Source organism: Plecotus auritus (genome assembly GCF_963455305.1).
Source record: "Plecotus auritus genome assembly, chromosome: 8".
Lineage (NCBI taxonomy): Eukaryota > Metazoa > Chordata > Mammalia > Chiroptera > Vespertilionidae > Plecotus > Plecotus auritus.
Window position 1 is genome coordinate 19,991,665 of NC_137782.1, and position 22,864 is coordinate 20,014,528.

General features: G+C 55.7%; 1 protein-coding gene across 50 annotated transcripts in view; it reads left to right on the forward strand.

Annotated features, from left to right (window-relative positions):
- The window catches only part of CELF4 (CUGBP Elav-like family member 4), a 279,377-nt gene that overhangs the window by 215,481 nt on the left and 41,032 nt on the right, over positions 1–22,864 (forward strand). For 28 of the 50 annotated variants that reach the window (XM_080685468.1, XM_080685467.1, XM_080685451.1 and 25 more), the window contains exon 3: positions 1,053–1,131. In XM_080685468.1, coding sequence (XP_080541594.1) covers positions 1,053–1,131 — 79 coding nt within the window. The remainder of the gene's footprint in view (positions 1–1,052; positions 1,132–22,864) is intronic. The other 22 variants (XM_080685459.1, XM_080685476.1, XM_080685460.1 and 19 more) reach the window with 1 other exon arrangement.

The following is a 22,864-nucleotide window of genomic DNA, read 5'->3' on the forward strand; positions in this document are numbered from 1 at the left end:
AACACTGGCCCCTGCTCTAACACTGGCCCCTGCTCTAGTGCTGGCCCTGCTCTAACACTGGCCCCTGCTCTAACACTGGCCCCTGCTCTAGTGCTGGCCCCTGCTCTAACACTGGCCCCTGCTCTAACACTGGCCCCTGCTCTAACACTGGCCCCTGCTCTAGTGCTGGCCCTGCTCTAACACTGGCCCCTGCTCTAGCACTGGCCCCTGCTCTAACACTGGCCCCTGCTCTAGTACTGGCCCTGCTCTAGCACTGGCCCTGCTCTAGCACTGGCCCTGCTCTAACACTGGCCCCTGCTCTAGTACTGGCCCTGCTCTAGCACTGGCCCCTGCTCTAGCACTGGCCCTGCTCTAGCACTGGCCCTGCTCTAACACTGGCCCCTGCTCTAACACTGGCCCTGCTCTAACGCTGGCCCCTGCTCTAGTGCTGGCCCCTGCTCTAACACTGGCCCTGCTCTAACACTGGCCCTGCTCTAACGCTGGCCCCTGCTCTAGCACTGGCCCTGCTCTAGCACAGGCCCTGCTCTAACACTGGCCCCTGCTCTAACACTGGCCCTGCTCTAACACTGGCCCCTGCTCTAGCACTGGCCCTGCTCTAACACTGGCCCTGCTCTAGCACTGGCCCCTGCTCTAGCACTGGCCCCTGCTCTAACACTGGCCCTGCTCTAGTGCTGGCCCTGCTCTAACACTGGCCCCTGCTCTAGTGCTGGCCCCTGCTCTGGCACTGGCCCCTGATCTAACACTGGCCCCTGCTCTAACACTGGCCCCTGCTCTAACAATGGCCCCTGCTCTAACACTGGCCCCTGCTCTGGCACTGGCCCCTGCTCTAATACTGGCCCCTGCTCTAACGCTGCCCCCTGCTCTAACACTGGCCCCTGCTCTAGTACTGGCCCTGCTCTAACAATGGCCCCTGCTCTAACACTGGCCCCTGCTCTAGCACTGGCCCCTGCTCTAATACTGGCACCTGCTCTAACACTGGCCCCTGCCCTAACACTGGCCCCTGCTCTGGCACTGGCCCCTGCTCTAACACTGGCCCCTGTGCTCTGTTGCAGATGAACCGGCCGATCCAGGTGAAGCCTGCGGACAGCGAGAGCCGAGGAGGTAGTAGCTGCCTGCGCCAGCCCCCTTCACGTGAGGGCCCACTTGTCTCTGCCCCCTCGTCCCCTCCCGCCTCCCTCTCCCAATGCAGCAATGCAGCGACTCCTGCCACCTGCTCCTGTCTCCCCTCAGGCAGGGTTTTGGAGCTCTGGGGGGAAAAATGAAAGGAAGAGGGGTGACTGGGGTCTGCCAGGTGGTGGGGTTCAGTCCTTTCCATGAGGGAGCAAGCAATGAGGATGTCCGGGACACTCTTCTGCTGCCTGTAGGACACGGGAAAGGTGCTCCTCCCACTTCCGTGTCACCAGGGAAAACCCCACTGTGATGCGACTTGACCAGTTGAAAGGATGTTGGGCCAGGATGTAGGCAATGGAGGTGGGACATGGGAGGGTTCAGGCCAGAGTGGGCACATCTGAGGAAGGCTCCCGTGGGATGTTGGGGTGCTTCCTGTGGGGTATAGGACTGTTTCCCGTGGGGTGTTGGCCTGCTTCCTGTGGGGTGTTGGGCTGCTGAGGGCAAGATCCTGGAGCTGGATTTCGGGAGGAGGTGTCTGAAAGGGAACAGAGCAGGAGGACACAGCCTCACATAAATACCGACCCCATTCTCACAGAGGAAACTGACTTCCACCCGTGAGGCCACCAGGGCACACAGGCTCAACCAGGCCAGGCCCATGGCTTCCTCTGCCAAGAACCCACGTCCTGGGGTCTGGCCTGTGCCCGTGCCCACACTATGCCAGGTCAAGCCCCTCTGCCCTGGGTTATCCCCATCTGGGAGTGTACAGGCAGGTAATAAGGGATTTCTCTCTCCCTTCTCTTCCCTCCCCACCCCCAAAATTTTCTAACAAATTAAGAGCAAAAGGTAAAATGGGCAAAAGCTACTTGTAAATTCAGAACCAAGATCCTTGTCCTGAGAGAACTCAGGGACATCGCAAAAAGAGCGCCTACTGCTGGCAGGGAGAGTAAGTGCCACCTGCCACCCTCTCTGGGGAGCCAGGAGCAGCGCAGGCCTTGGAGGCAGTGGCCCGAAGGAGGGAGACGCCACACCTGGAGAAGTCAGCCCAGGAGGCAGGCCCCTAAGGTGCAGCATGGGGTGCCTGTGTGCGGAGCAGACAGCTCAAAGTCCAGCCAGGTTCTCTGGAACCGGAGCCCGGAGCGGGGCGGCGGGCACCCCTCTGCCCAGCAAGGCCGCGCCAAGCTCTAACTCAAACCTTCGCTTGCCTCCGAGGCAATAGCTCTCTGACTCCAAGTTGCTAACCTCATCTCCTTTCTCCCATATATCTCCTGCCACTGACACTTGCCCCAAACCCGATTAATCAGCTCTTTTATTCTTCCCGCGGTGGAAGGGGGAAAGCAGAGCCAAACCCAAACATCTATCTATTAATTGCATATTCAATATTAAACAGTGAGGTGATCCTGAGTCAGCACTATCACCAAGCTAGTTTTTAAAAAACGAAAGTATATCCATTAAATACTTCTTCTGGGTGGAGGGGTTGGGGGAGAGGTGAGCATTAAAAAAAGATGAAATGAATGGGAACAGGAGAAGGGTGGCAAGGCAGGGGAGGGAGTGGGAAGAGGAATGCTATGGGCAAGGTGAAGGGAAAGGGGGCAGGAGGAGAGAGGCCTGGAAGAAAGTGGGCTGGAGGAGGCCAGAGAAGAGAAAGTTCATTTTGGCCTGGAGAAGGCAGGGAGGGCTTCCTGGAAGAGGTAGGAATTGGACCAAAAGGTGTAGACTTGGCAGGAGACAGTGAGCACAAGTGAAAATGGAGCCCTAAACACAAGGCCAAGGGGTTGGACAGGTCTCCATTAGAAGCAGGAGCCACTGATCCTGATGGGGGGACAGGGCAGAGAGAAGGTACCCCGCTGTAATGTCCTTGGGCAGGAAGAGAGGAGACAGCTCCTGCTACCACCACCAAGAGCCCGGCTCCGGCTGGGCAGGGAAAGAAAACCAAAGGAGGAGCCTCCCCAGGAGCCACCAGGGGGACCCAGTTAATGTTGCAGAGCTCGAGGGAGCACATTGTCTTTAAACTCAGATTCACACCCAAATAGGCAGGCCAGTGTATTACCAGGGGCGTGAAGTAGGCTGGGGACAGAGCGGGTGCACAGTGGAGGACGGGGGGCATGCCCTGCCCGGCCACTTCAGAGGCAAGGACACTCTTTAGGGCGTGCACTGTGGTGTCCTTTGCCTCCCGAAGGCGAATATACTTCCCCCCAAGCTGGTTCATGGTCAGCATCTCCATTGGGTCTCCACAGTGGCAGGTGCCCTTCGGCCTCTCGGTTTCACTCTGGATAGGTGCCCACAGGGTGCTGCCCTGCAGGTCTGAGCCCCCCATCCTCCCTGGCCAGGTTGTGGGGGCTTCTTTCAGGGAATCAGACTCCATTTGGCTGAACTGGAAAAGACTGGGACTGTGTGCCCACCCCCCTCAAGGGTCCAAAAAGTCAGCAGTCAAGTCGGGGACCTTGAGGAAGGAAAGAGTGGTGGAGGCCTGAGCCAGGGGTAGCAGATACTGACCTGATCTCACCTTCCCCCACCCCCATCCAGACACATACCATCAGATCCGTGCTATCTGCCCTGACCCCTAGAAGGCGCCCTCCCCATCAGAAACCAACCCTGGCCAAAACCGGTTTGGCTCAGTGGATAGAGCGTCGGCCTGCGGACTGAAAGGTCCCGGGTTCGATTCCGGTCAAGGGCATGTACCTTGGTTGCGGGCACATCCTCAGTGGGAGGTGTGCAGGAGGCAGCTGATCGATGTTTCTCTCTCATCGATGTTTCTAGCTCTCTATCCCTCTCTCTTCCTCTCTGTGAAATATCAATAAAATATATTAAAAAAAAAAAAAAAAAAAAGAAAAAAAAAGAAACCAACCCTGTCCTCTTCCCAGTAACCACCTCCCAGGGAGAAGGTTTAGCTAAGGTGGGCCTCATCTCGGCTAAGTTTGCATAAACACCTTTCACACCATCACCCTCACCAACATGCTCACGCCCACACTGCCAAAGGCAGACACCCAGTCTCACACAGCTCCTGGTGAGGCGGAAATAAATGTCCTCATTGGGCACACAGTGGCTAGGGGTGGGCACAGACTGGGACCACCAGGATTTATCTCATCACCATGAAATGACAGGAAAAAAGTAGCAAGATGGCCAGCTTAGGGGCTGGAGAAGTTAGAAACCAAGATAGCTTAGGAAGGAGTCCTGGGAAAGAGGGGATTCTGGCTTGCCAAGGGGCTGCCCACTGGGAAGGAGGCAGGTGCAGCACTGGAGTGAAGCAGTCTTCCAGGCTGGCCACCATGGCCCTCACCCCTCCACAGGACCCAGAACTGAAAGCCACACAGGCACACGACACACTCCAGCCGCCCGGGCTGGCACATGTGCGGCTGGAACTGAGTACCTGGGCCCTCCCCACCAGCTCTGGCTCCTCCTGTCTCCCGCTGGGCCTGGGCAGGGCCAGGACACATGGGAGGGTCCGGGCAGGTGCGACAGGCTGGGAGTCAGTCCTTTCCACATGGGTCCCCAAGGCAAGTGCGGCCCAGTCACTCAGCCAAGCGGGTCCCTGCATCCTTTCACTGCTCCCCCGTTCATTTAACGGCACCTCCAGGCGCCTGCCCCTCACCGTGGCCGGCGCTGTGTGGCTGCAGTCCCGCTGGGCTGGCTAATGAGGTTGGACACAGTGCATGTGAACGCCGCTCTGGGGCCCTCCCGAGGCCACGTTCCCCACCATAAAACCGTGGCTGTTTCTGTGCTCCCGGCCCCTCCACCATCTGCAGCCCCATTGGTTCCTGCGGCTTTATAAATCCTATTAAGTTCCTCATTTCTCCTCCGAGTATTATTTTATTTTAAAACAGACACTGACAATGCACTGTCAGGGAGGCCTTTGAGGGGCTGCTGTGGACCAGCTGATGGGTATTGCCCCTCCCGTGCCCCTCCTGTTCCCCCTTACCTCCCCCCCCCCCCTGCCCCAGGCCTGAGGCCCTAGGAGCCCTGTGGCCACACTGCTGACCTCCAGATGCTGGCTTTCTCACTTCTAGACTTTTCTAGCTTTTTAGCCCCATATTCTAGGGAGGCAATTTAGTGGGCGAGCATTTAGATGAAATGGGCGTGTAGGCTGGTCCTGCTTTATAAAAATTCAATATTCAGGAGTTTCCATTTTCCTCCCTTAAGAGGCAACAAATGCCTCACTTCACAAAAGCTTCTGGGTGAACAGGAACCCCCAGGGTCCCGCTAGGAAGCCTTAGACCCAGGCGGGAGAGGGTGCACTAAACATAAAGCTCAAGACCACGTTGCATTGAAGATCAATCTGAAATTATACCGAGACAGTAGGAATTACGGTTTAACAAGCAGATTACTCTAGACGAGATGCATGCAGGGAGGAGGGTGGGGAAGGTGTGGGGAAAGCCTTGAAGGACAGGTGTGAACACCCTGTGGGGCCCCCGGAGGTGGCCCTGGTGGGCAGGGTGTGGGTGGGCAGAGACTCAACCCCAAAGAACAGACTCATTTGTCAGCAGCCAGTCGAGTCCCAGAGCAGGAGTCCAACAACCTCGCCCTAGCCTCTCCTCTCAGAGACCCCAGAATGAACAGAGGGTCCCATCCAGGGCTGAGAAGGGGTCCAGTGACTGAGGCCCCTAAAGAGGAAGGAGTCTGCCTCTCAGAGCAGAAAATTCCCCACCTTCACCTGCCCCCTCTGTGTCCCCACAGAAGCCCCTGGAAGCTGGGCGTGTGCACACCCACTGTGGGCCCATGTGAATATGTATGTTGGAGGGTCCATTTCCACTTCACCTCTGATTAGACCTTACAGACCCCACCATCTTCAACTCATACCAGACAGCAGCACCCCTGTCCTCCCTCCCCACAGCTATGTCTGGGCCCAGGGCCTTGAGCAAGAGGTCCTGACCAACCTTTGGCTGGGGCACAGGTAGCTGCTCTTGTGGCCAGGACACGGCCCCCCAGCAGCCTGGGAAGGCCTGGAGCCATCCTGTCAACCCTCGCCGGGAGTCTACTCTCACCCAGTCCCTCCTGTCTAAAAACAATCCAGAAGGAAAGCCACTCCACAGCCTCTCAGCCTCCTTCTTCAGAGCACAGGGACCCGCTTATCAGCCTGTCCTTCCATATTCGCACCAAAATCTCTCAAGACGGCAGCGTTTTCCCTTGAACCGCAGCCCCACAGCCAATGTCCTGGCAGATCTAAGTGTACTTGAATCCTATGTGTTTGGGACCAATCTTTAAGAAAAGCCATTCAGCTTGGGAAGTTCATGTCAGAGGCCAGGCAGCACAGCCCAGACCCTCTTGGTGTGCAGGGAGCAGCCGGGGGCAGGGCTGCAGGCCGTGGGGAAGGGCTGAGGGGTAGACTGCTCATCACCAGGCCAAGTGCCACTCCCCCCATCCCGACACCTGCCCCCCTCCGACACCCCGCCAGGGCTTGGCTCCTTTGATGGCCAGGAAGTCCCACCACATACCTGAGCACTGTCCCTCCTACTTTTGATTAAGCATTTCCCTGGTAGATTCCTTAGAACAGATCGTGGTGCCCGGTTCCCCTGCCCTGCGGGCTTTATTCTCCACAGTCCCCGTTCTTTCACACCTAAACCCAAAAAGCAAAACAAAACAACAACAAACACCGTTATCTCTTCCCTTTCCCAAGCCCCTTTTAAAAAGAAATTTTAAAACTCCATGCAGCCTCTCTAGTTCACACAACGTAACGCAAATAGCAACGGCTCGGAGACAGGTCTTTGTGGGGAGGGAGGTGGCCGGTGGGAAGGGTCCCCAGGGAGGCCCAGGGAGGCTCCAGGGGGGCAGGCACATCATAAGTCCCTCATCACTCCTGCCATAGGTGCGAAATTATAATTAACTGCAAACCTGCTGAGTTTAAATGGACTTTGCATTTTCAGCTGTGGGGGAGGGGTGTTGATTGATCTGCATTTTGTTTTTGTGGTGTGTGTTTTTAATCCATTCGGCAAGTTAAGTTGAGGCTCGCAGCTCCTTGCCAAATTCCCTCTGGCCCCGGCTAATTTAGCAAATGATTGTTTCAGGGGAAATGGGATGTTAATCATTGCAAATGGGCTCCTGGATGATATTTGAAAGCTGCCTCCTGTGTGCCCAGGCTGAAGGAGCGGATAACAGGAATAGGAATGACGGAGAGAGGGACCACGGCCCTCTGGCTCCCAGCCATCGCCACTCCCATGGCGTCCTGTGGCAGGCACCGTGTGGGCGTGCAGGAGGAAGATGGGGGAGTTGAGAGAGAGAGTGTTACAGGCGGTCCTCCTGGGCGGCAGTCCTTGGTGCTGCAGTGACTGAGACCTGAGGAGGGCGAGGTGTCTCCAGTGCCCTCCTGGTCCCTGGCTCACCTCACTTGCAACAGCCTGATAGCAGCATGGAAGCTGTGAGGTTATGCAGGGGGAGGGGGAGGGGGAGACAGCTCAAACCAGAATGTTCAGAACAGGTAACACCTGCTTGGCCTGCAGAGGGAAGAGGATTTGAGCAAGGAAGGGCCGAGTCAAAATGGGTTTGGAGAGTCCCAAGAGGCCGGAACAGAGGGTCTACCTTGTGGGGAGGGCAAGATATGGAAGCACTGATTTCCAGAAGGTGCTTTAAGTGGATGCATTTAGGCAAAGGGAAGCCCTCTAAGACGCTAGGGCAGGGGGTGACATGATAAGAGTGGCACTTTGGAAACAGTGGCCTAGAGACACTCAACCAGATTGGGGAGGGAACCAGAGCAGGCCAGCAGGGACGGTGCTGGGCACTCCCAGGTGCTCTGACGGAGCATCCTGTCTGTTCCACAGTGATGCCTTGCCACCTCCTCTGGCAAAGGGATGATGACACCCCTTTGGAGCTGCGGGAGGGGGAACAACTGTGGAACCCTCCCTGCTGACAGCTGCCGCAGTTATTTCATTCTTAGAGTTCAGTCCATGGGGAGAGAGGAGGGGACGGGGTGGGGACCTCCAACAAGGTGTGACCAACAGAGTGCACATGGAAGTCGTACGGCCTAGGGCCAGAGCTGCACTGAGCATGTGAATTCAGCGGGACAAGGAAGGCTTCCTGGAGGAGTTGATTATTGGAAGGGCAGGGTTACCAACAGGCAGCACCTAGGTGAAGTGTCACAGGCAAAGACATGAAAATAGAGACGAGAAAGGCAAATATGTGGCATCTGAGATATTCTTTAAATAATGTAGAGGAATCGGTTCGGCTGGAGAGGAAGGTTCGCTTTCTGGAAGACTCAGATTAGGTGCATTGTGTGTCTCATTGCTCCTCAAATTCCAGGGCATGTACGCCTACGCACACACGCTGACTGAGTCTGGGGGACTTTGTCTATTCTCACCCTTCAGTCCAAGTTCACCAGGCCTGTCCCAGAGTCTATTTTCTCTATGGGACTGCCCCGCCTTCCTGGTCAGCTGTGCCCGGCCTGCCCTGTCCTGCCTCCTTCCCACCCAGCCCAGCCCAGCGCCCGCAGGATCCAGGCAATGCTGCAGCTGCTGCGGCTAAACCCAAGCCAGGGCTCTGAAGGGAGACAGAGCCAGTAGGGCCTCAATCCCCCCATGAATCAGCCAGAGCCTCCAGTACGAGCACCTCAGCCCTGCAGCATCCCAGCGAGGAGACCACACAGGGGGTAGTCAGCCTGCACACCTCAGCCTCTCTGCGCCCACCTCTGTGTCTTGCTGCCTTCTCACAGGTCTGTGCTGGATCCTGACACACAGAGAAAATTCTCCCATTATCAGCGATGCCCATCAGATGCCCAAAAGACAAGGCTGGATCAGAATGGGGAGGAGGACGGATAGGGAACTCGGGAGGATCTAGGGTGTCACTTGCCTGGGCGCAGGTTCAATCCGCAGCAAGATGAGCCTGTCCATGGTCCACCTGAGCGTGTAGGGTCAGCGGGGGGAAAGGGGAGAGGAGCAGGTGGAAAACGCCACATCTGCCCAGCAGAGGAGAGCCACCTGGTGCTCAGAGCCTTGTCGGTCTGAGCCTGGCAAAGAGAAAGGCTTTGCAGAGGCTGGGGTCAGCAGCCAGCATGGGTTTTTGTTTTTTGTTGTGTGTGGTTTTTGGGGGTTTTTTTTGGGGGGCGGTGGAAAGGGGCATATCAGGGACAGACCCATGATTCCAACCTCACAGATACCACATCCCAGCACTGGGTAACTGGCCCAGGTGTCAGGAGATTTTAGGCTGAGACATAAATGTCCAATTAGAAGTGGCTCAAATCTGCAGAGAGCTGCACATGAAAGAGAGATGTGTGGGGTTCCAGAAAGCTTTGCTGAGCTCTGGCCCTAGAGCAGCTGCCAGTCTGGTGGGAGACCAGGTTATGGCTGCAAAAGCACCACTGAGCAATGGAGACAGTGAGCCCGGCAGGCAAAGGGCAGAGCCGAGCAGGCAGGGCAGACAGGGGAGGCTTGCAGAGGAGGCTCCATGTTGGCGGGGAGTCAGGCTGAGAAGCTGGGGAGACGAGGAATTAGGACCGTTGGCATAGAGCCTCTCCAGGGAGGTGAGGAAACCATTGGCCTGAGGAGAGGGTCCCAATGCATGTTCAGTCGCACAGTGGGGGCTTTCTGGAAGATGATGGGGAGTCCTGGAGAGGATGGGGAGGTGGGTGTTTGATGGAGGCTGGGCCTGGGCAGGTTGGCCACCTGCAGGGAGGACTGGACAAGGTGCCAGGAGACCAAGGAGAGATCTATGCACCTCCAGCTGTGAGAGAATGGGCACGGGGCCTGGGAATTAAACCAGGAGCTCAAGAACCCTTTTGTCACCATGAAATACAAAGCTTCAAACCATCCCTGCCCTGCCCGGGACTGCTGCTGCCTTCAAGGTCTCTCCAAGCACACATCTACTTCCAGGCCAGCCCACCCTTGGCAGTCCTCCCGAACCCTTCCTAGCCACCCAGCTCCATAGGGTCAGAGCCCTGGGCAGGGTCCACCTGCTGGGGTGTGGTCTCCAGAGCTTCCTCATTGGTCTTCCCAGCTCAGAACCCCCTTCCTGCTCTCCGTCTGAGCCACAAAGTTAGACAGTGGGTGTTCGTTCCTCATCTCTTCATAGAGACTGCCCTTCTTGGGTCAGACATGTCCAGCCTCCACAGAGCCTCACTGGCCCCAGGCCCTCCGAGTGGGAACCTCCCCTACTACCCCGGCTCTCTGCCGGCCTAAAAACAGTCCCCTCTTTAGTGTCCCCCTCAACCCCTCCAAAGTCAGGCCACAGGCAGGGGGTGGAGGTGGGCAGCAGGGAGGGTGCCCCTGACATTGGCATTCTCCTTGCAGCGCATCTTAATAATTTAATGGCTATTAGCAGGGCCGCAGTGGTGGTGGGGGGAGGGGGCGCAGAGGGAAGATTTATAGAGAGAATTCACTCCAGGTTGGGGTTTTGTCTTCCTCTGTTTTCCTGGCATTTATCATGCATGTTTTAATTTGGATCGGAGAGTTGCTACCATCTGGCCATTATCGCAAAGAAATATTCATTTTCGCTGAGTGACACAGGCCCCATTCATCACGGAGCACACTGATTGCCCGCGAGTGTGGGGCTGCGCTTTTTCCTTCAGTAGCAATGAACCTTGAGCTCAGAGCAGGTCCCATTTGCCAGGAGCCAAGGCATGGGGCAGGCGGCTGCCACTGACCTCCTAGCCAGGTGGGCAGGGAGCGCTCTCCTGCCATCACAGCCCTCCCCTACCCCTCCCCTCTCCTGGAGGTGGGATATTGGTGGCCCCCAGAGTGGCCCCAGGCTTCTCACAGCCCTCATGTCCAGGCTGTTCAAGGCCAGGCCACGGAAATGGCACAGGTGGCCCCTCTGCCTGGTCCCTGGGCCTTCAGCATCTGATAAACGCTGGGTCCTGTCTTGCCAAGGGCGGAATTTGCTTAAGCAACCGTTCCCTCAGAGAATACCGATCTAGTGGCATCATCCCAGGTCAGGGCTGTGGGGACAGAAGGACCTCCTCAATCTCTCATCACGTTCTGGTGGCACCATCCGGGCTGGGCCTGTGGGGGGAGATGTGTCTGCCTCCGGTTGGAACACTTCCAGAGTGTCACCTTGTATCCACCCGCAGCTCACAGCAGCTCACCGCACAGGCCGCCAGGCGCCACCGGGGGCCTTTTGTGGGCAATGGGCGTGGAACCCAAGCATAAAGCCGGACACACGGGGGGCTGTTACAGAACGTCCTTGATGGGCTGAGCTCCACTTTAAGTCTACTCAATAAGCAGGCATTCGGATCTGCAAAACTCAGAAAAGAGGAGAAAGTCTCCTTTCACATACTTTAAATCATGAATCAGAGCACCCAGAATTTGTGGGGTCCTCTGTGTCTGCCCCTGCTCCCCATATAGACACCAGTGGGGATTCAGACTCACAGCCTGAAAATAGCAGCTGAGCAGTGAGCCCCGCCCCCATGCAGGCATTAGACACTCCCTGGAGGGGAATGGATTAGAGCCAGAAAGGCTTCCCAAGGGAGATGTTTGCTTCGCCAAAAGACAAAATCAGGCAAGAGGGCTTTCATCTACAGAGGTTCCGTTTCCCCAGGAGTCCAGGGGCCAATGGACTTCCCTGGTCTCTGTCCCGGAAGGTGTGGCCAGACTCTCTAGCTCTCACCGCACTAGGACCCCACCCAGATTTGGCCACAACCCAGGGGACTGTGCTGAGAGGTTCCAGAGTCCAGGGGAGGCCGGTGGGAGCTTTGTGGCCCCTTCCCCATGAGAGAAGATAGCCACAGGCATCCTAAGTGTTGACTGAGCACTCCACACGCGGCACATATGGGCACACCCACATGATTCTTGGCCACAGGGGCCTTATAGTCTGGCTGGGTCTGGGGTAAAAGCAATGTAGCCATTAGGAGACAGGAAAAGACCTTGAATCAAAGCACTAAGTTAACCACAACTGAGGGCCATAAGGTGTAGGACAGGCAACCAACTGACCTTAAAGGCCCCCTGCACGGGCCGGGTCCTCCCCTGGGTCACTGTATCTCTTCACCCCACTCCTGACATAGGCATCCTTGCCGGGGTCACCAGCTGGTGGCGGTGGGTGCATCTGGGAAGGAACCCAGGCCCCTCTGATTCCCAGCACCAGGCTGTGGGTCTGGAGAAACCACGGAGGACTTTGAGTAAGAGGTGGCATTTCAGTTGGGTAATACAGGAGCAGCGCCATCCTAGGCGCGGGCCCTGCCTGCCTGTCCTCACGCTGGTTTTCTATCTGGCACTTGTTGAACTAAATCAGCCATCCTCCGCCAGACCCCTTAGACCCCTCAGCAAACGGCAACCGGCAATAAGAGGTGAGGTCCCCACCTCCCTGGAATGCAAGGCGGGCCAAGGGCCCCTCCCTGCCCGCCAGGCACGCGCGGGCCACCCCCTCCTCCTCGCTAAGTGACACCAGCAGTTCTGAAACATCTGCTCCTCCATCCCGGACCCGCAATTTGAATAAATTACCCGACGTGGCAGCAGCTTGTTATTAATGGCTAAGTTTTAGATTAGAAGATGCTTTAGTTAATAACACCGTAGCCTGGCGCTGCGCTTCTCACAGATACTTTTCTATTTTGCCCCTTCCCCTCCACCTGCCTCGCTCCATCCTATGGCTGCCTCCAGGGGTCCCGGGCTACAACCGCCCCCTCTCCAATCCCCTCACCGCGACCCTCCGACTCCTGCTGGGAACCTGGGGACACTTACCCCGTGCGGATCCCGTGGCTCCGCTGGACCGTGACAGCCCCTCTAGGTGATTCACGCACGCCTTCCCCCAGGCCCTCCTTCTGCACCCCTCATCCGATCGCTGGGGCTCTGCTGGCATCCGGGACCCTAGAGAAGCTGGGAAACGGAACCACCTCTCCCCAGGTGGGCTGGCAGTGCCCTCCGCTTGGGAGAGGCCGATGCCCAGCTTATTTCTTTATTCGCAGCTCCTGGGTGTTCATTCCTTTGTTGATTTGTGCTCAGGCACCACACACTTCCTGCATGAAGCCCTCCCAGGTTACTTTTAGCGCCCTCCTCCGGCTCTTTCTACTCCTTCCTCCACTGCCCCCTGCCCTGTCATTTCTCCCCGCAGCCTGACCTCTCATGGCACCCCTGGGGCCTGGCCAGCCCGCTAGAACATCCCGGGTTTGATTAACAGTAGGTGCTCACACAGTGGGTGGCTTCCAACAAGCTTGTGCAAGCATGTGAGTGAGGCTTCCTGCAAAGAAGGGGTGCACTTCCTGCGAGGGAGAAAAGAGGGTGAGCCTGCAAGGGCGGGTGGGTTTGTTCGATGGGATAGCACATAGAAAACACTGAGGTGTAAATTGGTAGCCAGTGTGGTCCTGTCCTCCATCTGCTCCCCCAAATGCAGGCTACAGTCACGGTCAATGCAGAGAGGCAGGCTCCTGGCAGGTTCAGCCCCAGCTCAGGAAGCAGTGGGTCCAGGCCTGGCAGGAGGGGCTGTGGCAGGGAGCTGGCTCTCCAGGGCGGCTGCGGGCCTGCCACCAGGAGGGCCCCAGAGTGGGTGTCCAGAAGCAGAAGAAAGCGTGCGCCTGTGTGTGGTGGGAGAGGAAGGAAGGTAGGATGTCCCACAGGCAGGGGGCCAGACATACCCATCTCTGCCCCACGGGAGGGTTCTGTGAGGCCCCAAAGCCCAGGGGCAGGGCTCCAGGAGAGGTCTTGGAGGGCTCTCTGTGCCAGAGCTAAGTGTACTGTGGGGTGCCCTGTTCCTGGGGACCCAGCGGGAGTCCCTGACACTGGCTCTAACGGGAGAATGTGCTGTTCCCTTTCTACTCACCCCTCGCCCCCTCCCCAGTTCTGAGGCTCCAGGAGACCAAGGCCCGCACCGCCTCCCATTTGGTCTAACATTACTGTGGGACTGCCTTCGCTAAGAGCCCCGCCATTATAACATAATTACTGCTGAAAATGACCTTTAAAATATATTTTAAATTCAAAATGTCTTTAAACCCTTCACTGAGCACCATTTTTCAATTTCAACGACTGTTTTCCTTTTTGGGGGGGAGCGAGGGGTGGGGAGGGAGGAAGGGCCCTCGGAATGGATTTCAAATGTTAATCTCTCCCCGTGACAAGGGGGCTGAGCTGCCCAGGTGGTGCCTTGCAGGGGACCCAGGTGGATGGGGCAGAGGACACCCAGGACCAGATCAGGGTCCGCCTTTCCTCATAGCCTCCATGTCTGGGGGCCTCGGGCTCCCCACACCTGCCTAAGCCTCTGTCCCCAGCCCCAGCCTTCGCTGCTCTGACCCCAGGTGACCAGCAGGAGCCAGAGGAAGTGCTGTGGACACGGGCAGTATGGGCCAGTTCCTCACAGCCTCCTCCACCTGCTTTGCTTCCCCGGCTGCCTCTTCCCAGACCTCTATTGTCACACAGTGTTCAGTTTCTGGCCTTCTCAGCAGCCTCTGGGGGCCCCAAACCCTGCAGGGTGGAGCCCCATGCCCACTCTGCTCCTCCACTCCTCCACTTCAGGGCCCCTTTGCCCTGACCTGGCTGGTGCGCCTGTCCCTCAGACAGTCTGCGCCCCTGGCTGCCTCTGACCACTCGGTGACAGTGAAAGAAGGAGAATGAATGACGAGGGAGAAGAGGCGGTTGCACCTGCCCACAGCTGCCCCCGCCAACCCCGTTTTCCTGAAGGATCTAACCTGCTGCCACACTGCACTCCCCAGATATTGCTGCAGCCACGCCACCCCCCTCCCCTTTAACCTCTAGGAACCCCTGTTGTGCCTCCCACCTGTCATGTCCCTCTCTCCCCTCACCACCTCTGGGGACCTGGGCTGGGAAGTCTTGTGCTACCCAGTGTCACCTCAGCCCTTTCCCATTTGGCCACTGACTGTGTCCTCCCCTAGAGATGACCTCAGGGCAGCCTGCCTTTTGTTCAGCTTGTCTCCCATTGGAAGGTGACTCCCAGAGGCTTGGCTTGTCCCTGGCTGCTGACCTGAGTGACCATGAAGTGGCTGCTTGCCTCAAGGACAAGATGACAGAGGCAGTGAGAGGCCTTCTGGCCCCTTCCACGAGGGGTACTTTGGGGGACTCAAGTCCTGTGGCTATGGATAGGAACTGCACCCTCACCGTTCACTGGGGACTTAGCCATCTCTGCAGGCCTGGGGGAGGGCACTGATGGGTAGGGGCCTTAGATGGGTAACTCCATCCAGGAAGGAGTGGCGAGTGGGCATCAGACAGTTCTTCCAGTGTATTCTTGGGACTATTCCTAAAATGGCCAAATTCCCGTAGCATCTGATTTGTTCACTGTGAAAGTCAACATACATCCCAAAGCCAAACTGATGCGGGTAGTGTCCAGCTCTTTAGACCACCTGAGTTTTTAGATCGTCCATAGTTTTGAATGATCCCTATCCTCAGCCATAGAAACCAGGATCCCTTGCTGCCCTGCCTAGATTGAGGTTTGGGTGTGGCAGCTCCTTGGCCTTCCACAAAGCAGCTCAGGGTGTGAGGGAGCGGGGGTAGCGGTGATAAAGGCTTCCAGAGCTCAGCTGAGGGGGCTGTGGGGATGGTGCAATGGGGTGGCATCCATGACCTGGCTATGAGCCCAAGTTCAGTCTCAGAGGCCTAGTTGCTTCTTGGCAGGGTCCTGAGGAAGATAGATGGCGGCAGGTGGGTGAGACCAGACTGAAGTGATGAGACTTCTGCAGGGAATGTGGTGCTGGAGGGACAGAGCAAAGAGCAGAATGGGGTGCGACACCAGCCACCATTCTGGCCACCCTCTCCAATGCCTTCCGCAATAATACCCTACCCACCTCCACTAGATGGGCATTCCTGAAACCATCTTGATACTCTGTTCCCAAGCTCAGAAATCTAGACCATTTCCCTGTTTCCTATTCCCTTTGATTGCCTTTCAAGAGTCTCCTCAATCTGGCCCCACCTGTCCATCCCCTCCATCATGAGTAGAGGGCAGGCATGGAGTCGCTTCGGAATGGCCAGTATGAAGAGTTCTAATGCAATTCACCTTGTGCTATGGCCATCTTAAGAGAAGTATGGTGTTCGGAATAGAGGAGGTGATGGTACTACTTGTACTGATAAGACCACATGCCCATTTTACAAATGAGGGACTTGAGGTTCAAAAAGGACTCAATTACATGCCCACCGTCACACAAAAAATTAAATGGTAATGCCTAGACTGGAACCCAGATGTGACTGAGATCTTGGGTCTCAGTCCCTTCTTTCTTCATTCCTTCTCTAACTCCTGCCTAGCCTTCAAGCCCCCTCAAAGCCTTCCTCCTCCAGAAAGTCTTCCCAGACTTCATCAACTATCCTTGTCCTCTCCCAGCCTCCGCACAATCCTTGTGTGTGTGTGTGTGTGTGTGTGTGTGTGTGTGTGTGCGCGCGCGCACTCCTCAATAAGGTCATAAGTTCCCTGAGGGTCAGAGAGTAGACATAGCCCACACGCCTTCCCTCAAGGGTCCTCTCCAGAAACAGGCCCATTTATCACCCCCTTATCCTCTTCTACTCCCCCAGACCCTGGGAGAACCAGGGTGGAAGAACTGGGCAGGTCCATCTTCCTACACCAACCTCCTCCTTTGCTTGCCAAGGCCTGGAGCAGGCAGGGGGTCTGGGCAGTGGTGTAAGACCAGCAGAGCAAGGAGAAGGTGGAAGGTGGAGGACATGCCACTCCAGAAATACACATGCTCCACAATGTATAGTAACAGAGTATGCATCATTTCCCATACTGTCATAAATATCATATTTATAATATCAATTAAATGCCAGCGACTTAAATCATTTATAATAGAGATACAGCCACTCAATGAACCATTAGCAGAGTCAGCGACTTCTCGCTCCTAGCAGAGTCTGACAGAGAGTGATGGCTGGGAGGAGGGGTGGCACAGAGCAGGAGCATGTCGTTCCCGCAACACACTTCCCACCCGGGAGGGAGACTCAGGCAAGGCTGAGCTGGGAGAAACCATCTGGTCATTTGGTCCAACCACCTGCCTTGCCTGCGGAAGCCCCCAGTGCAAGGATGGAGGGAGAATGCCTGTCCTTGGGGCTCTTCTGAGAGGCACCTCCAGGAGCCCTCACTCTTTAAGCCTCACTGCTGGGACCAATGCTAGCCCTGGGGGAGGGGCTTTGGCGGGATGGGTGAAAAAGGTGAAGGGATTCAGCAAAGAAAAAACTCCTCATAGACATAGACAACAGGATGGTGATTACTAAGGGGAAGGGGGTGGGGGAAAGTAGAAGAGGGTAAAGGGGAGATAAATGGTGATGGAAGGAGGCTCGAGTTCAGGTGGTGAACACACATTACAATATACAGACGATTATTAAAAAAGAAATTGTCTCAAATATATATATATATATATATATATATATGTATATATATATATATATATATATATATATATATATATATATATGACAGTAAAAAAAAAAAAAGAAAGAATCAGGCAGGGACAAGAATCTGCGGCACAGGGGCCCATGGGAGCCCCTGCAGTGGCCCCTTGCTCTAGCCAGGGCAATTTTCCTTCACAGCACCCCCCCCAACCGCCCACTCTGAGTCCCCTGCCTCTCCATGTCCCCTCCTTTCCATGTCCCTACCTCCTCCTATCCCCCACAATCCATTCTCCATACAGTGGCCGCATCAGAGCCTGTCTCTCTACACAGAGCTCTCTGGTCCTCTCACTCCGGTAGGAGTCAAGGTCCTCACCACCCTGGTCCTGCTGCATCCAACTCCACCTCCAGCCGCCCTATCGCTCCATCCCTTGCTGTAGCCCCCTTTGCTGGTGGCTATTGTTCAAACCTCCCTGCTTTGGCCTTTGCACAAGCGCCTCTCCCCCATATGCCACGTCTCAGCTTAGGCGTCCCTCTCACTCAGGCCTATCCTGACTTGCCCACTAAGGCAGCCCAACTCCACCATTGGCCACCTTGTTTTATCATATTCATGGCACAGACCCTACCTGATCTTTTCTTACCAGCCATCCTCTTCTCCCCACTTAAAGGGGAGCTCCGTGCAGGCAGGGACTCTATATGTGTCCCTCTCTGTGTCTTGGTACCTTGCACAGTGCCTAGCCCAGAGCAGAGGCTCGGGAACTGAATGGTTGAACAGAACAGGGACCCCCATGGGTGGTGCTATGAAAGAGCTGGGGTGCAATCAGTGAATGTCTACAATGCCAGGGTTACAGATTCCAAGCTCTGGGCCAGGTGCTAGGGGTCAGAGGTGAAGGGGGAAGGCCCCACCTTTGAGGAACTTCCAAGCACAGAGGAGCCCTGTGCTCAGGTCTTTCTTGTGGAGAGGGCTGGGAAGCTGGGAGCAGTTTCCTGGTGGAGAGGGAGCTAGCAATGGACCCATTGCACTGGGAGCTCCAGGTGGTGGAGGGGGCAGGCTCCCAGCTCTGAGCCCTGGGATGCCTGACCATGTCCAGTCCAGCATCCAGGTTGGATGAGCTACTGGAGGGGGTGTTTAGAAGGAGATGGGGTGGGGAGGGGAGGGGGACTGCACAGGGCTGGAAATGCGACTCACTCAGCCTGGCCAGCTTCCAGAAAACTCTGTGCAATCAACCAGAGAAACACATTTGAGAAAACAGAATTGTGAGAGTAACTTTGAAGCCTTAGTTGCCATGGGAACATGTCTGTAAATACTTAACTGCAAACATTAAGTGGCACAGGGGATGGAAGGAGGGAGCGGGAGGCAGCAGTCTCCCTGCGGGAGCTGGCCACATCCGCTGGTACCTTTCATCCTCAGCCAAGCCCCCTTCCTCACCCTCCCTCCCAGGGTGCCTGACCAGGGTCCTCTTCCTTTCCCCTCTCCCTCGCTCCTCTTTGTCCCCATGAGCGGGGATTAGGAGGGTTCCAACTGTCCCCCTGACTCCCTTTCTGTCCCAGTTCCGCCTCATCCCTGCTCCCCACACTAGGACCCTGAAACCCTCACCAGGAGCTTCCTAGCCCAGAGGTGACCCAGCCCCTGGCCATCCGCCACTGCCCCCATCCACCTCGATGTTAAGGGTGGGTGCAGTAAAGCAACATGTGAATCAAGGAAGTCTTTGCAACAAGCATGATTAAGAGACCCAGATATTTTGCCTTAAGGAACTCTTGGCCTAGATTGCCAGTTACGGACCTGCCCCTCCTCCCTCCCTCTCCACTGTGCCTGCTCTGACCTGCCCTTGGCCGGGGCCACCCCCCTCCAGTTGGTCTCTTTCCCCAGGGCTCTCCTGTGGCTCGGTGACTGTGACTGCATGGGGGCCTGGAGGGAGCTCACCCCGTGCCCTCTCTGCCTGGCCTACACTGACCTGTCTGCTCTGGTTCTGCCTAGAGGAGTTTAGCCTTTCTGGGTCACAGACCCCATTGGGAAACCGAGGGAAGTTTTTCATTCATCCATTCAATTGTGCCCCAGAAGGTTAATGAACACAACCAGGCCATGTGCCGAGGGCTGGGCCATCCCGCCCTCCCAGGGCTTACAACTTAGGGGAGGAACAGACTGGAAGCAAGAACCCCAATCGAAGTTTCAGCATGTCAGCCCCTTCAAGGTCAGGACAGAGCCCAGGTGGCTGGCGTTGGACGAGTGAAGGGATATAGGGGTGGGTGGTGAGGAAGGGGCCAGATCCCGTGTAAGGTCTTGTAGAAAAGGGTCCAGCTTAGCTTGCTCCAGCTGCGTGTGCAGAGAGACTGCAGAGGACGAGGTGGAAGCAAGGGACAGGCAGTTAGGAGGTCATTGAGGTAACAAAGGAGAGAAGGACATGGCTTAAACCATGGTGGTGGGTTGCATGGTGAGAAAAATTATGGCCTTTGGAAAAGACAGCATTCGCTCGTGCTTGGAGCATTTTATGAACTCTCTCAAGATGTCCCTAGACCCCACAGTCAGCCATAGTCCTCCAAGGTTCTGTGGCCCTGCGTTCAGAGCCCACCCTCCTGGGCCTCTCACTCTAACTCCAGGGGACACCTCTATTCCTTAGCCCAGTGGTCAGCAAACTGCGGCTCTCAAGCCACATGAGGCTCTTTGGCTCCTTGAGTGTGGCTCTTCCACAAAATACCACGGCTTGGGCGAGTCTATTTTGAAGAAGTGGTGTTAGAAGAAGTTTAAGTTTAAAAAATTTGGCTCTCAAAAGAAATTTCAATCGTTGTACTGTTGATATATGGCTCTGTTGACTAATGAGTTTGCCGACCACTACCTTAGCACATCGGTGGGGCTGAGGCGAGCAGGTCCCCTGGTCCCAGTACAGGCCACACGCCCCTCCCAGCTCCTTCACGAGGAGGGCAGGTAGCAGTAGAGCAATGGATGTGGGTGGCAGTGCCTCTGCCTATACCCAGCAGCCCAGCTGAGCACCTGGAGCAGGAAGAGGATGCATTAATGGGCCAGAGGGCCCTGGGGTGGCCCAGGCAACGTGGATGAGTCTTCCAGACATGATGCCGAAGGAAGGAAGCCAGACGGAAATGAGGACGTTCTGTATGACATTCTAGAACAGGCAAAACCAAACTGTGTGAACAAAGTCAGAGCACTGGGCGCCTTTGAGGCGGTTGGAATGCTGCCCGGGGAAGGGTCGTGAGGGACTCTCTGGGAAGGTGGCAATGCTTGATACCCAGAAAGGGCCTGAGGTACATGGGTATTTGCATTGAATTACACACTTAAGATGTTTACATTCACTGTTGGTAAATATTACCTTTTTAGAAAATAGGCCTAAGAAGGATGGTGTGTCCTGGACAGAACGAGGAGGGGACAGCTCATGTCAGTTGAGAGAAATTGTCCCCCACCCTTGTCACAGGCTCTGAGGCCCTGCAGGCAGGAGGAATGTGATCTGAGAAAGGCAGCTGTGCTGAAGTGTTAGAGGTTCACCAAAGGGATGGAGGGACTTTGCAAAGAGGATTCTGAAGATGGTAATGCTTACCCCAAAAAGATGAAGCTGTGAGGGTGGGATGCAAGACCCTTGGCAGGCAGTCGGGGGAGGGGGGTCCCGGTGCCCTCACCCACACATCACACCTCACAGGTGACCTGTCTGTGAGCATAATGGACAGAAAGACTGAGAGAGAGTGAGAGAAAGAAAGGTTCATAGCTATCCCTCCCTTCCAATTGCTTCTCCATTGTCCTGCCCTCTGCTTCCCCCAACCACTCCACTCCCCTCTGGTTTGATTTCCCTGCTCCCCTCTTCTCTCCCCCTGGCTGTTGATATCACCTAATTGATTTCTGGTCACAGGCAGAGCTCTGGCAGAGTCTAGTTTCAGTTGGGTGTGTTTCTTACCCTGCTCAGAAGAGGCCCCGGGGGTCCATGGGCAAAGGCTGGAGGGTGATCCTGATTCAGCCCGTGGTGGGCGGAGGGGTTCTTCCATTCACCATTGGACTTCCCAGCCCCAGAACCCTGACCCTGCTCAGTCTGACTGGAGAAAGACTCCCTCAAGAAAATAAAGCTGGACTGAAGGTGGGGCCAGAGTCAGGGGCTGTCCCTTGAGTGGGGCATTGGTTCGGGCTGGAGCAGTCAGAGAGGGCTTCCAGGGAGGGGTGTGGCTGGGCCCACCATACTTTATGGGTTACCGCTGGCCCTGACTGTGCACCTGAACCACTGCCACCAGGCAGCCCCTGGGTTTTGCCAGTGAGAGGATTCCAGGCCACTTGAAGAGAAGTTAGAAATCCCAGCACATCCATCTTAAGACGTTTTATTACAGCCTGCCAGTTTAGACTAATGACTAATTTATTGTATCAAACAACAGCAGTATATTTTTTATTTTGTTAGTTAATTCTCTCAAACAAAGGTGAAATTTATAAAAGTGTCCGGAAACGGTGCACACTGTAAAATCGCCTTGCAGCAAGAGATGAAATTATTACTAATACGGGATCAGATTGTGACTGCATTGACTTAGTTACTTTATGACTTGGTAATGGATTTCTTCATTATTTTCTTGGGATTGTGGCATTCGTGATTGCATTAAACTCGGTTAATCTATGCAAATATCATTAGGCACCACTAATAACCAGGCAACTTTCCTCCATTTCAGGGAATGTGCTAAGTATGTAGCCTGCATGGGTCACTTCTGGTCAGCAGGGAGGGGAGAAAGGCAGATGGCTCTCCCGGAAGCCAGCCCCACCCAAGGCAGGATAGGTGGGCACTTCTGTAGGGTGGCTTGAGGATCTTAGGAAGGTCTCCTTGCCCCAAGCTATCACACATCTTCCCCCACTGTCAGAGGACCTAACTTGTCACCATTAACCTCATTCCTTTGGGTCAAGGGCCTTGTCGAAATGCGCCTGCTGGAGAGAAAACCCCATGGGCTCAATACCCACCATCAGCTCTAGGAACCAGCAAGATGTGCCAGGGGAGCACAGGGTCTTGCCGTACTGAGACACCCTTGTGGTCAGAATGGAATTGGCCAAAATATAATGTTTTTGGGAACTGTGGGCAGTGGAGACTGGGAGGGACGGTTCCCCCATAGTGGGTGGGGGAGATGGATGAGTAGAGGTAACTACCCTGTTAGCGACCTATGATTTAAAACAATTCCAACTCCCCATGGCCTCACCCACCGGACCTCAGGTCAGCCCACAGCTGCAGGCCCAACGGTACCTGTGGCCCAGCAGAGGTGGTGATACCAGGCAGAGCCCCCTGCCCCCATTACAGGGCAGATCAGGGCCCCCAGCATTAAGGCCAAGGCGGGCTCCCATTTTATTTTTGCTGAAGGAAGACCCCGATCACACCACAGTGTGGGGTGGAAAGGGACATGTCTGGTGTCCAGGCTCCCTTCCCAAACTTGAGTGGTCTCAGATGAACCCTCCTTATCAATGCATGGGTTACTGCTATCACTCCTTTCGACAATGTGTACTGAGCATGTGCTCCGTGGCAGTCCTCTGCCAGGCACTCCCTGTGGAGGGGAGACAGCAGCCCCTCTCCCAGCATCCACAGCGATGCTGACTCACATTTTCTAACTGGAAGCTGTTGTAGGACTCAGTC